Here is a 16,114-nt window from a genome sequence, read left to right on the forward strand (position 1 = left end):
GTGCTGCTTTTTCAGTCATGTTCCCCCTTTTTTTATCTTTATTTGTATTTGTTCTCAACACTTTTTATTCTTTATGCTCAATTAGTATTAAGTTCTAGATATTAATGTTTTCTTGCCCGAAACGCATTGCGTAATAGTGGCTTTAGGCATTGTATGTACTAGCTCTATCTATATATCAATCCATTAATGTAACATCACTTGTATGTATATACCTTACCTGAATAAACATCTGAATCTGAATCTGAATATGACTTAATGCTTAAAGTCAATATGTTGAATATGAATTAGTAAATATGTGATATATTCCCAGTTACTTTTTTTACCAAGGCCCAAACTCTTCCTCACGTACCAATTTACGTGTCACAGTACCCGTCCGTCAACATAGATAGCAGAATATTCGTGATTGGTTCAATTATAAGGAAAATTGTAGTTTTCAGGTCCCACATGGGTTGTGAAATTTACCTACTGTTGTCCATGCTCTTATAATATTACAGATCAGCTATATCCTATTGAAGGCTCGTAGTTTTGTTTTGGGAAATATTAGTTGTTCTTAGTAAATTATAATAAGCACTATAAATTATTACATAGAATAACAGTGCTTCACCAATCAATATTATATACCATAGTTTGGCTTTAAAAATCTTTAAAGAATGTTTTGTAGGAACGCTAACAGAAAACGATGTTACATTTGAATGTCTATGGGGTAAACTACTGCAAACAGGACGGTATTATGTCTACTATACCAACTATAGCTAGGATGGGTATATTGTCACCTACCGCCTGTTAGGTGGGAAAGGGGTCCAATACCACCCACAGGATGGGTATGAGGGTCACATCCACCCACAGGATGAGTATGGGGATCACATCCACCCACAGGAAGGGTATAGGGTCCAATACCACCCACAGGATGAGTATGGCGTCCACTACAACCCACAGGATGGGTATGGGGCTCCAACCACCCATAGAATGGGTATGGGGCTCCAACCACAAATAAAATGGGTATAGGGTCCAATAACACCCACTGGATGTTTAAGGCGTCCATTGCCGCGCTTCGAGCTCGAAAACCGCAGCATTCATCTCAGAACCATGCCTATTTCACACAGATTCCTTAATAAACGTAAGAGTTTTATATGTCACAAGAAAGATAGAAATATAAGCTTCATTCTAAATACCTTACCATGGGCATATTTAAATTTAAAGCGAAGATACGTGTACTTTTATAATAGCCGAGCTTTAACCCCGGACAGATTGATCGACCGAGCAACTCTCTCTCAGAACAATGTTTATTTCACGTGAATTCGTTAATAAACATATATGTTTTATATGTCTCAAGAAAGGCAGACATATAAGCTTCACTTTAAACACTTTACCATAGACATATTTAAAGTTCTAATGAAGATACATGTATTTTAAAAATTACGGAGCTCCCACCCCGTACAGACTGAACGACAGAGCAACTCTCTCTCAGATCAATGTTTATTTCACGTAAATTCGTTAATAAACACAAATGTTTTATATGTCTTAAGCAAGATAGAAATAAGAGCTTCATTTTCAATACATTACAATAGACATATTTATAGCTCAAGTGAAGATACATATGTTTTTATAGTAGCGCTCAGTAGCTTGTCGGGCATGGAGTGCAGACGCCTACGCACTTGCCGATATATTGTATAATTATCAAAGATACGCTAATAAAGCCTAAAATCTTATATGCCTCCAGAAAGACCGAGATATGAACATTATTATGATTTCACCAAATGAAATATATCATGTTCGAGAACAAAGATATATCAATTTTAAATTAAGTTTCGACTCTTGCTCGGGCGAGAGAGAGGGAGCGACTCTCGCCCCATCTATTGGAGATTCTGTCCACTAAAGACCCAAAGCTACTCAAACCCTCCTAGCATTATTTAAGTAATGAAGTAATATGGTATATTTACTATAATGTGGGTGCTGAATGCAGAACATGAGAAAACATATATTTACTCCAAACTAATATAATTTCATTATGAAATAAGTAAATAAGTAGCATCAAAGGAAGTCGACGGTCCAAGCGTCAATGTTGTGGAACGACTTATCCAAGATATATCGTTGTTTGGAAAGTGTTTGTTGGCATATCCAGTTGTCGCACTTCTCTGCACAAATTATCACAAATTTAAATTATAATGTTAACAAGTAGAATACGTATTTTTAATAAAATCTAACATAGCTAGCCAGAAAACATTTAACATTTATTAAAAAAATATATGTTTGGAAGTTAAATCGACTTCATAGGACAATTGTGTTGTTATATATACTCGTTATTCGTTGACATGCGTTCGCTACTTAAACTACCATGTACTGTACTTATGTGAAATCTCCCATGTCTCTTCGCTCATCTCACCGAACCCTACAGGCTCTGTGACATATTGCTTAATTAATTGAGATTCACAAATAAAGCTTATAATTGTATATGTTATCAAAAAGACAGAGCTTATTTTAGTTCATTTATTATGCACCCCATACCCATCCTATGGGCGATAGTGGAGTGTTACAGAGGCGCATAATGGGCTCAGGGACTGAGCCCCACAATTCATATAGCCAAGGAAGTTATAATCTTGGTAAGCTAGTTACAAAAGTCAATGCACATTGTCAAATCAACAATGGGCTCGAGACCGACCACAAGTACAGTTTATAATTTAAGCAACTGACATATGGAGGGCTAGTGTCACAATTGATTTGTTTATCCTACACATAACCCCCTCTCCCCCATCCAATGGGCAGCGGTGGATAGGTTACAATCAAGTCGTTTTTTGCGTTTTATTCAGAGATTAGATCTTATTGGGTGAGGAAAGATATTCATATTTTAAAGAAGGCTTCTTGGCTGATGCTCTCCATTGATGGAAAATCTACAACCTTTTGAAAATCAATGTTAGTTTGATCTAATATTGTAATTAACGCAGTTACCTGATGTTATTCTTCACCTATATCTTTTTCTGGTTAATCCCTATTTACATTATGCAGTTCAGGCTTCGTCGCCAGACTATAGTTTTTAGTTTAGTTAATTTATCACATAATGGGTTCAGGGACTGAACACACAATTTATTTATCTAAGCAAGTTACAATCTTGAGGAGCTAGCCACAAAATTCATAACACATCGTCACATCAACAACATGGGTTCGAGATCGACCACAAGTACAGTTTCTAAATTAAGCAAATGCCATAAGTGGAGAGCTAGTGTCACAATTGATATGTTTGTCCTGCACATTTCCACAGTGGTTTGCTTGGGTTCTTTTAATTATCTTAGATATCATTGAAGAGAACCTCCTAGGTACTATACTGTATATATGCTGGTAAGAAGTATAATTATCCTGAGAATCCCCAATGATCTTTGGCAGGTGGACTTTGGTGTGAACGCCAAGAAATCCGGACTCCACCTGCCAAAGATCATTGGGGAATATAAACCTGGATATGCGTATGGAAATGTCAAGACACACAAGCCTGGAAACCCCCTTCGGCCAATCATTACCCAGATACCCACACCCACGTACAGACTGGCGAAGCGACTCAACGGCCTGCTGACTCCTTATGTTCCTTGCGCCTTCAGCCTGAAGTCTCCAAAGGAATTTGTTGACTTACTGCGGGGCACACGGGCCACAGGGATAAGAGCCTCGTTGGACGTAGAATCGCTGTTTACCAACGTACCTGTGGACGAGACAATCGGGATGATAGCCGACAGAGTGTATCGTGATCCAGCCTGTACTCCTCTTGACATACCCGAAAATATTCTAAGGAAACTACTCCAAGCTTGTACTAAAGAGGCACCCTTCTTGAGCCCGGATGGGCACATGTATAAGCAAGTAGATGGGGTCGCCATGGGTTCTCCCCTAGGTGTCCTGTTTGCAAACTTCTACATGGGTACCATCGAGCAAAAAGTCTTAGTCGACATGAACTTGAAACCGGCCATATACTGCAGGTATGTTGACGACATTTTTACACAGGCACCTGATGTCAGACATCTGCAGGAGCTGAAGGAGGCATTTGAGCAGAGTTCCGTGCTGCGTTTCACTTACGAGATGGAAAAGGATGGGAAGCTGCCCTTTCTAGATGTAACAGTCATGGAAAAGAGCGGAGGTTTCCACACTGCAGTCTACACTAAGGAAACGAACATAGGAATGTGCCTAAATGCCAACAGCGACTGCCCAGACAGGTACAAGAGGAGTGTTGTTAACGCATATGTCGACCGTGCTCTAAGCCACAGCTCAGAATGGAAGCAAGTCGACGAAGAACTCTGTAGGGTAAGGCAGGTCCTAGTCAACAACGGCTTCTCCAATGGTTTCGTCGAAGACATCATAAAAAGGAAAGTGAAACGCCATGCAACCTCTGAAGAGACAACTAACACAACACCTATACCCCCTATTAGACTATTTTACAGGAACTTCTTTTCCACAGCTCATAAAACAGAGGAAAGGGTCCTGAAAGATATTGTTAATAGAAACGTTATCCCTACAGACAAAAATCAGAGGATACAACAGACGATTTACTATAAAACCAGAAAAACGGCCAGCCTACTCATGAGAAACTCTCCAGACACAAAGCAGAACGCTTTAAAAGAGACCAACGTCGTCTATGCCTTCAAATGCCCACTTGGGGACTGTAAGCTCCAAAAAACCCAGTATATAGGCAAGACAACAACATCTCTTTCTAGGCGTTTAACGATGCATAAACAACAGGGCTCCATTAAGGAACATATAATCTCTTCCCACAACCAAACCATCGCCAGAGAAATCCTAGTAAACAACAAAGAAATCATCGATAGATACAGCGATAGCAGGCGGCTTGACGTTTGCGAGGCACTACACATTAAGAAGTCAACACCAGCAATCAACAGCCAATTAATGCACAACTATATTCTACCCACCTCAAGACTCCGCTCCAATATAGAAGCATCAAGAAATATGGACCAATAGGCTTTCTACAATCACTTCCATTTAAATACCCATTGTTTCGTGTTGATGAAATTAATACCCTATTAATGCCACCTCTTGTTCTGTCTTGTGTTGATGAGATTAATACCCTATTAATGCCACCTCACCCCATCCACCTCACTCAAATGTAGATATAAACAAAAATCGGAGATGTGTAAGTTCTATTCAGTTGTGTATTTGTAAACTAAAGTCTTTGAAAATGTAATAAGTTTTACGAAACGCGCTCGTGTCGCGTCAGACTAGAAATAAAAATGAATTTTGGAGAATTGATTTTTGAATTACCTCCAACAGTGAAAAGAAATGTACGAAAGATTGAGAAAATTCGTGTTAGAATTATTAATCTTACTTTTTCGGTCATATTTAATAATATATATATATATATATATATATATATATATATATTATATATACATATACATTTAATATTTATTATATAAATGAGATGTTTTACACAAAATTAAGCTATAAAGGTATTTGTACATAATGAAACAATTATAAATATCTACTGAATGGGGTGAGAATAGCTTGAGCTACCTCATCCCTTTGTGTGTATTTTACCTCAATAAACTTATTTCAATTTCAATTTTAATTTCAATTATAAATAACAATTTTAAAAGGCATCCTCACGATAAACTCTTTGTCTGCCATAGCCTGAGTAATTAAGAGAAACGAGTAGGCAGGAAAGTAATAAAAAAATGCGAACGAGAGGAGAAGAGTGAGGAGTGAGGTAGGAGGTGAGGTACGGGGTGAGGTAGAGGTGAGAGAAGAGTTGTCATAGTGGTCCCTGGGAGCCAAGCGTCGGCAGTTTGTTTACAAGGGAACAATGGCGTCGATGCCAGCCAGGTTGTGAGCTCCACTTGTCTTGCCAGTTCTACCCACTATACCGTCATCTCGCAGGAGTAAGTGCGGAGTCTAGGGCTCCGTTGGGCGCTCATCTTGCTTGCTGGCGGGCTTGTGGGTATCTAAATGAGGCGGCGGTTGCGGGAATTTGGGATATGTAAATGGGCGGGCTTGGGGGCGGGGGTGTGGGTCGGGGGGAGAGGCAGGAAACAACCGTAGTGTGTAGGCCTTGTGGTGGGGGGAAGGGGGTGGGGGATGTGCTCTTGGGATGGTAAAGGGGGAGGGGGCGTGGGGTGATGTGACTACCTGCACACTCTTGACCTGACCTGCACCTGACCTTCACCTGACTGCAAGTCGAACAGACGTTGAACTTTAGCTGGAGTGACCTTGACTCATGTTGACCTTGGTTCCTAAACTGACTTTCATCCCTATTCAACTTGGTCCTGAGCTGAGCTTAACCCATGTTGACCTTGGACCTGAGCTGACCTTGACCTGAGATATGCTTAACAAAAGTTGACCATGACCCAAGATGACCTAGACCCATGATGACTTGTCCTGAGTTAATCCTAAGCTTAAATATAATCGGCAAGCAAAATATTAATTTTTCACAGCCATACTGCATAATATGGGTCTGATTATATTACTATTTTCAGTAGAAGTTCTCTTGGTCTTCAGCTCTACTTGTAAAGACAAATTATTACTCCATTATTGTAAGGTTAATTATCTGGAGTAAGTTCTAAGTTGGTGTGACTATATGAACTTCTAAGGAATAGAGGACAGACAGTTGGGATTTGTGGACAGGATAAGGGGAAGTACCCAACTACTTAACCTCTGCAGAACACAATACCTTAAGGCACTCGCACTCAACATGATGGCTTTTAGTGATCGTGGGGTACATCATAAGATTCAAAACTCGTACGCATGTTGAAGGTTGGGCTCGGGGAGTAGAAGAACTCTGAGAACCCTCCAGGTATGCTTCAGGTATACATGTGGCTCACATATGCTTCCTCAAGCCTCCAGTAACCATCCCTTCTCTTCAGAATATTATCCCGAGTCCTTCACTTTCCTTTTAAAGCCTCGGTAGGGGTTCATATAATTACTCAAAGCTACTTGAAGCTTCCTAGCATTACGTAAGTAAAGAAGAAATATGACATAGTTATGCGCTATAATGTTGTTACTGAATGTATAACATTAAAAAAAAACATATTTTTACTGTGAAATAATATAATTTTATAACTAAATTAAGTCAAACCAAGACCTCCCACGCCGGATAGCCGGCGTGGGAGGTCTGGGGCTCCCCCTTCCCCCTCCCGGGGAGGGGGGAGCTGCGCAGACAGCGGCGCGGTGACGTATGACGTCATACTAGTTTCCTTGTTTTCTGTTGAAGAGTTCTATCCACTAGTTCGGCTTTAGGTAGCAATTTTCACCAGAATAGGGGTTTGTTTTGGAATGCTTACCTTTCTGGATGCTTGACCCGGTCGATGGCAGACATAGAATGCTTCCAACCACACGGGGGTTTCTATAGGCCATTGCTCCCCTTGCCTCTCTGAGGGGGGCCAGGTTCTGGCCGTGGTCCCCGGTAGGCCCTAGAACTCCATACACATGACTGATGCCAAAGTCTGACATTAGCATATCAGCCGGTAAAGCTCCGGGGAGCCTCCGGGTCTCGCCCAGAAAATGGCGTTTCATTACATTCAACGCTGGTTTTTTTGTTGTGTGTGAGTGAGGGGAAAATGTTTCAAATATGGCCTAACTAAACTTAGTTAACCTAATACAAGTACATGAGCCCAGAAAATTAAATAGACATACTATTGTGTTATGCTTCACTGGTGCAGAAATGAGTGAACGATATGGAAGAAAATGCAGAATAGAACCAGTGAAGAGCAGGGGTGCCATAGGCACAATCAGAGAATACTATAAACATCAGAGGTCCACGGTTGTTCAACACCCTCCCAGCAAGCATAAGAAATATTGCCTGAACAACCGTGGACATTTTCAAGAGGAAACTAGATTTATTCCTCCAAGGAGTGCCGGACCAACCGGGCTGTGGTGGGTATGTGGCCCTGCGGGCCGCTCCAAGCAACAGCCTGGTGGACCAAACTTTCACAAGTCAAGCCTGGCCTTGGGCCGGGCTTGGGGAGTAGAAGAACTCCCAGAACCCATCAACCAGGCATCAACTAGGTATACACATCTCTTTGTTTTGTGAGTTTGTTTTTGAGAGATGTCATGATGAAAGTAATGTGGTCAAATCATACACAAGATGTTTTGACAAAGAACATTTTCTGACTTCCAAAACCACAGTACTGTACAGTACTGTATATCGTTAGGTTAACACTTTCGCATGCCTGGCGGGCCACCCGCATGGCACCAGAAGGTAGGCAATATCAAACTCTTTCACTTACACTTTTATACTTAATAACAAGACTGCAAAAATGTATGCATGACGCCGTTTGTGTCATCACCTATTTTGTGTGTTTTGGTTTTATGCTGCATAATGCATCATCAGGACACGATAGTGTTAAGATGCATTAACTTAGGTTAGGATGTGTGTTTGGGTTGGTTGGGTTGGGTTAGACAAAGTTGGGTTAGACTAGGCTAGATTAGGTAGCATTAGGTATAGTTTAAAATTTGTTGGCAAACCATCTTGGGTATGACGTGACTTGTATCCTGTAGAGTCATAGAGGTGCATTGCCAAAATTCATATTACCTTTCTGGACTCAATCTAGATTTGTCATATTAATGGAGTCATCATACATACCGTAATATTTCCGACATTATGTTGGAGGATTTCACCGAGCAAAATTATAAGTTTCAACTAGTCATATGATGGACAAGAAGCAAGAGAACATGTTGGTGCACAAATTTCACCACGTCAATTTTATTTCCCATGTCCCAGCCTTGAAACTTTTTCAAGACAAATGTGTCGTAACAAAAGTCTTCAGTTATTTTCAATATATTTATAACAGAATATTGATAATTTTAATTTAAATGAGAAAAATAGAGGTTTCATGCTGTGCGATATTGTAGGAGTTATCGGCGCTTCATCTGGCAACATGGCTCGGTCCCTCCATTCTCTTTTTCCTTGAACCACCAATGCTAACCATAGAATTTTGTTTTAACACTTTCGCGTTCTGGGCGTGCGTGCGCCAGACTACCCCAAGGTGGCCCGGGCATTTCCCCTGAGCACGCGGCAACACTGAAATGTGTATACTCTTCAGTTTTATCGCCTCAATTTGCGTTGTACGTCATTCATTTTGGTATGAAAATGTTCACAATCGAATTCCCTACAGGAGTACAATGGGGTCTCGACTTACTATGCTAATCCATTCCCAGAAACAGATCGTAAGTCGAAATATCGTAAGTCGAAGCGATTTTTCTCATAAGAAAGAAAAGGATTTGAATTAATCCGTTCCCCACCCTCCAAAATATTAACACTTTGGCGTACCCCGCGCGCCACCCCTCAACTGTGCGATATGGGACCCAGGGTGTCACGGGAGCGCGCGTATATTCTGAAAAGTGTATACTCTCTTCAACTTTGTCACCTTAATTCTCGTCCTACGAGATTAAATTTGGTATCATTGTGTTCGCAGTAGAATTCTCTACAACACTAAATGCATATAAACTCCAAAAGCTCGGCTAATTACCCGCAGCAAACAGAGAAAGTGCGAACGAGTTACCCAGGAGCGCGCAAACACGATAAAATGTTTTCACTATTTTCACTCTGCTCACCTCAATTTTTGTCCTAGGTCTTTCATTTTGGTCTCAATGGGTTTGCAATAGAATTCTCTAGAGGAACATTAGCATATAAAATAAAAAACCTGGTCATGCTCCAACCGCCGACGAGTTGAAGACGGGCCACGCGTTGGCCGCGAGTGAGCTCTCAGACGCCTTCCAGCTACACTCCCAATTCCCTCCCTTTTCAAGCCTTTCTTTCGCAATTTTCTTCCTGGAAGGGCCTTGTTCATGATCACTATCCATTGTGGAGTAAGCGTAGATAGTTTCTAAAGCCGCAGTAAGAAATATAGCCACGGAAAATAGCCGAAATGTTCTCACGTTTGAGATGCCGAGGGGAGGCGACATTGGTCACAACAGTGGAGCGAAAACAATGGGCCCACGGCGTGTGCCAAGCCACCTGAGGGCCACGAGGCTCAACAAAGAAAATGGGAAGACATCGGCGCACATTTTAAAACCAGTCCCAAAAAATCGGATAAAAACCTGATTTTTGGCGATTATTTAAAGTGGATGACGCAATGCTGCGTCATCCCCGGTATTACCGACAGTAAACGGATAACGCAATGCTGCGTCATGCCCGGGCGAAAGTGTTAACATACAAATACATTTAATACTGAATACAATGTTTTTTTCTAACTACAATACAGTACCTAAGTTTATCTTACCTTTATGGAGGACTCTTGATGGCATATGGAAGATGGTGATGAGGGGGGGAGGAGGAGAGTTGTTACTGTTTGGAAGGGGAGTCCCGTTCCATTATCACATCAGGCAGTGATGTTTTATCTGGGGTACTCTCTCTCCTACGTTTTGCCAGAATACCACTAGGACCTGGTTGTGGGTCAGTGCTTGTTTGTCTCTCTACAGATTTGTCAAGAGACATTTTTTTCCCTTCGTTTTAACATTTGTCTGTAATGATGCATCACCCATAGTGTCCTTTTTCTTAGCCAGTATGGTGAATATCGTTAACCACAAAAGCGAAATTTCTTATAGGCGCGATCGTCGCTAAGCGGGCAGCTGTAATAAACTGAGGCAGGTCGGCCGCGTGACCAGGAACCACGCGCTCGGTTGACCCGAACATCTACCAACAAATATCGTAAGTCGACGACACCATCGGATGTCGAGTCGCATTTTACAATGAAATTTACACCGTAACTCGAAATTATCGTTAGTAGGGGCAATCGTAAGTCGAGGTGCCGCTGTATATACATATTAGGTCCAAAAGCCCGGCGTGCCCCCACCCGCAGCAAAGCTGAAAGCCGACCATGCGTTGCCAGTGAGTGGGCACCCATTGGCACACCCGCAACACCCCCAACACCTGCTCACACAGGTTTATACTGTTTTCAGGTTGATAACATAAATTTTCATGCTACAGCGTTCATTTTGGTATCAAATAGTTCGTAATAGATTGTTTTAAAGGGATATATGCACATAAGGGCAAATGGAAGAAAATTGCAAATACAATAAGATAAAGTATAAACCACAATATCAAATGTATAAAAAAAATTATGTTTATATATATATATATATATATGCGAACAAGCCTGAATGGTCCCCAGGACAATATGCAACTGAAAACTCACACCCCAGAAGTGACTCGAACCCATACTCCCAGATGCCACGCAACTGGTATGTACAAGACGCCTTAATCCACTTGACCATCACGACCGGACATAATGAGGTGATAGCCGAGGCTATTTGAACCACCCCACCGCCGGCACTCGGATAGTAATCTTGGGCATAGCATTTTACCAAATCACCTCATTCTTTGGGGCACACGTGAGGAACACAAATGCGAACAAGCCTGAATGGTCCCCAGGACAATATGCAACTGAAAACTCACACCCCAGAAGTGACTCGAACCCATACTCCCAGATGCCACGCAACTGGTATGTACAAGACGCCTTAATCCACTTGACCATCACGACCGGACATAATGAGGTGATAGCCGAGGCTATTTGAACCACCCCACCGCCGGCACTCGGATAGTAATCTTGGGCATAGCATTTTACCAAATCACCTCATTCTTTGGGGCACACGTGAGGAACACAAATGCGAACAAGCCTGAATGGTCCCCAGGACAATATGCAACTGAAAACTCACACCCCAGAAGTGACTCGAACCCATACTCCCAGATGCCACGCAACTGGTATGTACAAGACGCCTTAATCCACTTGACCATCACGACCGGACATAATGAGGTGATAGCCGAGGCTATTTGAACCACCCCACCGCCGGCACTCGGATAGTAATCTTGGGCATAGCATTTTACCAAATCACCTCATTCTTTGGGGCACACGTGAGGAACACAAATGCGAACAAGCCTGAATGGTCCCCAGGACAATATGCAACTGAAAACTCACACCCCAGAAGTGACTCGAACCCATACTCCCAGATGCCACGCAACTGGTATGTACAAGACCAGTTGCGTGGGGACCATTCAGGCTTGTTCGCATTTGTGTTCCTCACGTGTGCCCCAAAGAATGAGGTGATTTGGTAAAATGCTATGCCCAAGATTACTATCCGAGTGCCGGCGGTGGGGTGGTTCAAATAGCCTCGGCTATCACCTCATTATGTCCGGTCGTGATGGTCAAGTGGATTAAGGCGTCTTGTACATACCAGTTGCGTGGCATCTGGGAGTATGGGTTCGAGTCACTTCTGGGGTGTGAGTTTTCAGTTATATATATATATATATATATATATATATATATATATATATATATATATATATATATATATATATATATATATATATATATATATATATATAAAACAAACTCATACTCTACAACTCAATGATGTTTGTAGAGCATGAGTTGAACATTATGTTTTATCCACTCCACCTCCTCCAGGAAAAAGTTTTCTGAAGCTTCTCATGTTTTATAGGTGGAGTGGATGGTGGGTAAGCATTACTGCTTATCCACCCTATTGTCTCTTGCGATGGTACGTGCTGTTGCACGGTGCAGCACACAGTGCCACACCACACAACTTACACTTATACCTGGTCTCCTTCCTTTTACCAGACTTGAAGCAAGCAAGACACTCCAGACGATTCTGTATGCAAATTAAGGAATGGCGCAAGATCCTGTTCAGATGTTCTGGATTATCCACAATGCGAGCGCTTTTTCAAGCAGATACACCACAAGGAATAATCTGACTCTCGTCTTCTGAGTCAGATGATGAATTTTCAACTGGAGGTGAAGAAGGGAAAAGTGGCTGCCTCACATCTGATGGTCCGGGTGTTGCAACATTATCGCTAGTAGATGTGCTCGCATATGATGTGCCAGTAGATGTGCTCGCTCGCATATGCATCACTAGCATGTGTGATATTATTTTGCTGAGACCAATTCTTAGGCTCAAAGTTCAATAGTGATGAAATGACTACTTCGTGGAATGGAGTAAAGTGAGTTTCTTTGTATCAGTTGTGTGGAAATTTAGATTGTTTCCTCCAAGGAGTGACGAACCAACCGGGCTGTGGTGGGTATGTGGGCCTGCGGGCCGCTCCAAGCAACAGCCTGGTGGACCAAACTCTCACAAGTCAAGCCTGGCCTTGGGAAGGGCTTTGGGAGTAGAAGAACTCCTAGAACCCCATCAACCAGGTAGTACTTGTATAACACAAAAGCATTATGGATAGCCATTTGCAGAAAGTAGAACGTGATTTTCTTTGTCCACTTGTGACATTTCTGTGTGAACTGATAGTACAGTATTTGATCAGTTGGTTGAAGTGATCAACACCTTTCATGTGGTTATTGTAGGCACAGATTGCCTTTGGTTTGTTCAGTGACCTGTTGCAATGAAGATGTTCCGTCAGGTTTGCGTACTCGTGTCCTTCGTTGCACTTGTTGTGTATCTGCATTATGGCAAGTTGTGATGAGTGAAACAACTCGCTTATCTTTCTTCACAGGTATAAAAGTATTGTCCTTCCGTCGGAATACAGTTTTATCTACTGCAAGTTTACCCTTTGCTTCGAGCTGAAGATCTTTAGGTGCACCACACTGCAATCTGAGAGTACCACAGGTGTATATACCACCTTCAAGCAGGTTTTCACTCAGTCGAACCGAAACCATATATAAATAATAAATAACCTTTGTTTTTCAGTGGTTCAATCAAGCCCATAACCGTTTGAATCGTTGTCTTCCCAATTCCGGCATACACCTCAAACTCATAGATGTAACCAGTCTGGGATTCAACTAGAATGTAGAGCTTTAATCCATACTTATCAGGCTTATTTGGATTATAAACCTTGAAAGCTAGACGGCCACACGATGACCTTCATGTGCATTCATCCAAACTCAAATGTTTCTGAGGAATGTATAATGTTTTGAATTTTTGTGAGAGATATTGCATGAATGTTCTTACTTTGATTAGTCTGTCTTGATTGTCTTTGAAAATGGCATTATTGTTATGAATATAAAAATGTTTTGAAATCGATTTATGTCGTTTCGAAGTCATAAAAGTATTGAAAGAAAGTACATGCCAAAATTGACCTGTTTGCCAGTACATTCTCATCGTTGGCAACTTCGCAATGGCCATCAACATTGTCAGTCCCAAATATCTGGCAAGCTCTTATTTCACATCAGAAATAACTGTATAAATCCCAGAGGAGTGCTAGGTACAGGTACAGTCAAGCCTGGTATTCCTGTAAAACTGTCTAAAAATGTTGTAGTGTTGTCAGTTACCTGGTTGATACCTGGTTCATGGGGTTCTGGGAGTTCTTCTACTCCCCAAGCTCGGCCCGAGGCCAGGCTTGACTTGTGAAAGTTTGGTCCACTAGGCTGTTGCTTGGAGCGGCCCGCAGGCCCACATACCCACCACAGCCCGGTTGGTCCGGCACACCTTGGAGGAATAAATCTAGTTTCCTCTTGAAGATGTCCACGGTTGTTCAGGCAATATTTCTTATGCTTGCTGGGAGGACGTTGAACAACCGCGGACCTCTGATGTTTATACAGTGTTCTCTGATTGTGCCTATGGCACCTCTGCTCTTCACTGGTTCTATTCTGCATTTTCTTCCATATCATTCACTCCAGTACATTGTTATTTTATTGTGTAGATTTGGGACCTGGCCCTCCAGTATCTTCCAGGTGTATATTATTTTATCTCTCTCGTCTTCTTTCTAGTGAGTACATTTGGAGGGCTTTGAGACGATCCCAATAATTTAGGTGCTTTATTGCGTCTATGCGTACGGTATATGTTCTCTGTATTCCCTCTATTTCAGCAATCTCTCCTGCTCTGAAGGGGGAAGTGAGTACTGAGCAGTACTCAAGACGGACAACACAAGTGACTTGAAGAGTACAACCATTGTGATGGGATCCCTGGATTTGAAAGTTCTCGTAATCCATCCTATCATTTTTCTGGCTGTCGCAATATTTCCTTGGTTATGCTCCTTAAACGTTAGGTCGTCAGACATTATTATTCCCAAATCCTTTACATGCTGTTTTCCTACTATGGGTACATTTGATTGTGTTTTGTACTCTGTATTATGTTTAAGGTCCTCATTTTTACCGTACCTGAGTACCTGGAATTTATCACTGTTAAACATCATGTTATTTTCTGATGCCCAGTTGTAAACTTTATTAATATCAGCTTGAAGTTTTTCAGTGTCTTCAGCTGAGATAATTTTCATACTGATTTTTGTGTCATCTGCAAAGGATGATACGAAGCTGTGACTTGTATTTTTGTCTATATCTGATATGAGAATAAGGAAAAGCAGCGGTGCAAGGACTGTACCCTGAGGTGCAGAGCTTTTAACTGCACTTGAACTAGATTTTATGTGGTTGATCATTACTCGCTGAGTCCTGTTTGACAGAAAACTGAGTATCCAGCGTCCTACTTTACCGGTTATTCCCATTGACTTCATTTTGTGTGCTATCACGCCATGGTCACATTTATCGAAAGCCTTTGCGAAGTCCGTGTATATCACATCAGCATTCTGTTTTTCTTGTAATGCCTCAGTGACTTTGTCGTAGTGCTCAAGTACCTGTGAGAAGCACGATCTTCCCGCTCGAAAACCATGTTGGCCTGATGCCTGGTGGTAGACCAGGCTTCACCAGAACTTCTGCACGGGATATGTTGGGTACGAGTGGTACGTGCAGTACGAGTTCCAATACCATGCCCAGCACGTGTGGCGGGATCAACATCAGAATCATCACTCTCCTCACTTTCAATTTCACCTCGCTTGCTGTTTCTGTTTCAACGACTTCACTATCTACATCACTGTCACTTTTGGCACTTTCAAGATCAGATAATTCGTCAGGTATAGCCTGGAATTTGAGGGATGCGAGTCTAACTCGGCTGTACTTTTCGCAAACACTACTTGGCTTATCCCTCCGATGTGTTTTTTTTTACTGTTTTCGTCCTTGAATGGCTCTGTTCTTGATCACTATCCATCTTGGAGTAAATGTAGTGTGTTTAAAGCCACAGTAACAAATATAGCCGAAGAAAATAGCCGGAACATCTTCTTGAGGTTACCTTGAGATGATTTCGGGGCTTAGTGTCCTCGTGGCCCGGTCTTCGACCAGGCCTCCACCCCCAGGAAGCAGCCCGTGACAGCTGACTAACTCCCAGGTACCTATTTACT

The 16,114-nt window shown here is 41.9% G+C and overlaps 1 protein-coding gene across 2 annotated transcripts in view; it reads left to right on the forward strand.

Moving 5' to 3' along the window:
- The first annotated feature begins 5,727 nt into the window (after positions 1-5,727).
- LOC123765018 (zinc finger protein 85) overlaps positions 5,728-16,114 on the forward strand; it is a 34,206-nt gene continuing 23,819 nt past the window's right edge. The window contains exons 1-2 of one of the 2 annotated variants that reach the window (XM_069339362.1): positions 5,731-5,867; positions 12,561-12,940. In XM_069339362.1, coding sequence (XP_069195463.1) covers positions 12,915-12,940 — 26 coding nt within the window. In that variant the 5' untranslated portion in view covers positions 5,731-5,867; positions 12,561-12,914. Of the gene's footprint in view, positions 5,868-12,560; positions 12,941-16,114 lie in introns of both variants that reach the window. The other variant, XM_069339366.1, reaches the window with a different exon arrangement.

Source organism: Procambarus clarkii, chromosome 5, assembly GCF_040958095.1.
Source record: "Procambarus clarkii isolate CNS0578487 chromosome 5, FALCON_Pclarkii_2.0, whole genome shotgun sequence".
Classification (NCBI taxonomy): domain Eukaryota; kingdom Metazoa; phylum Arthropoda; class Malacostraca; order Decapoda; family Cambaridae; genus Procambarus; species Procambarus clarkii.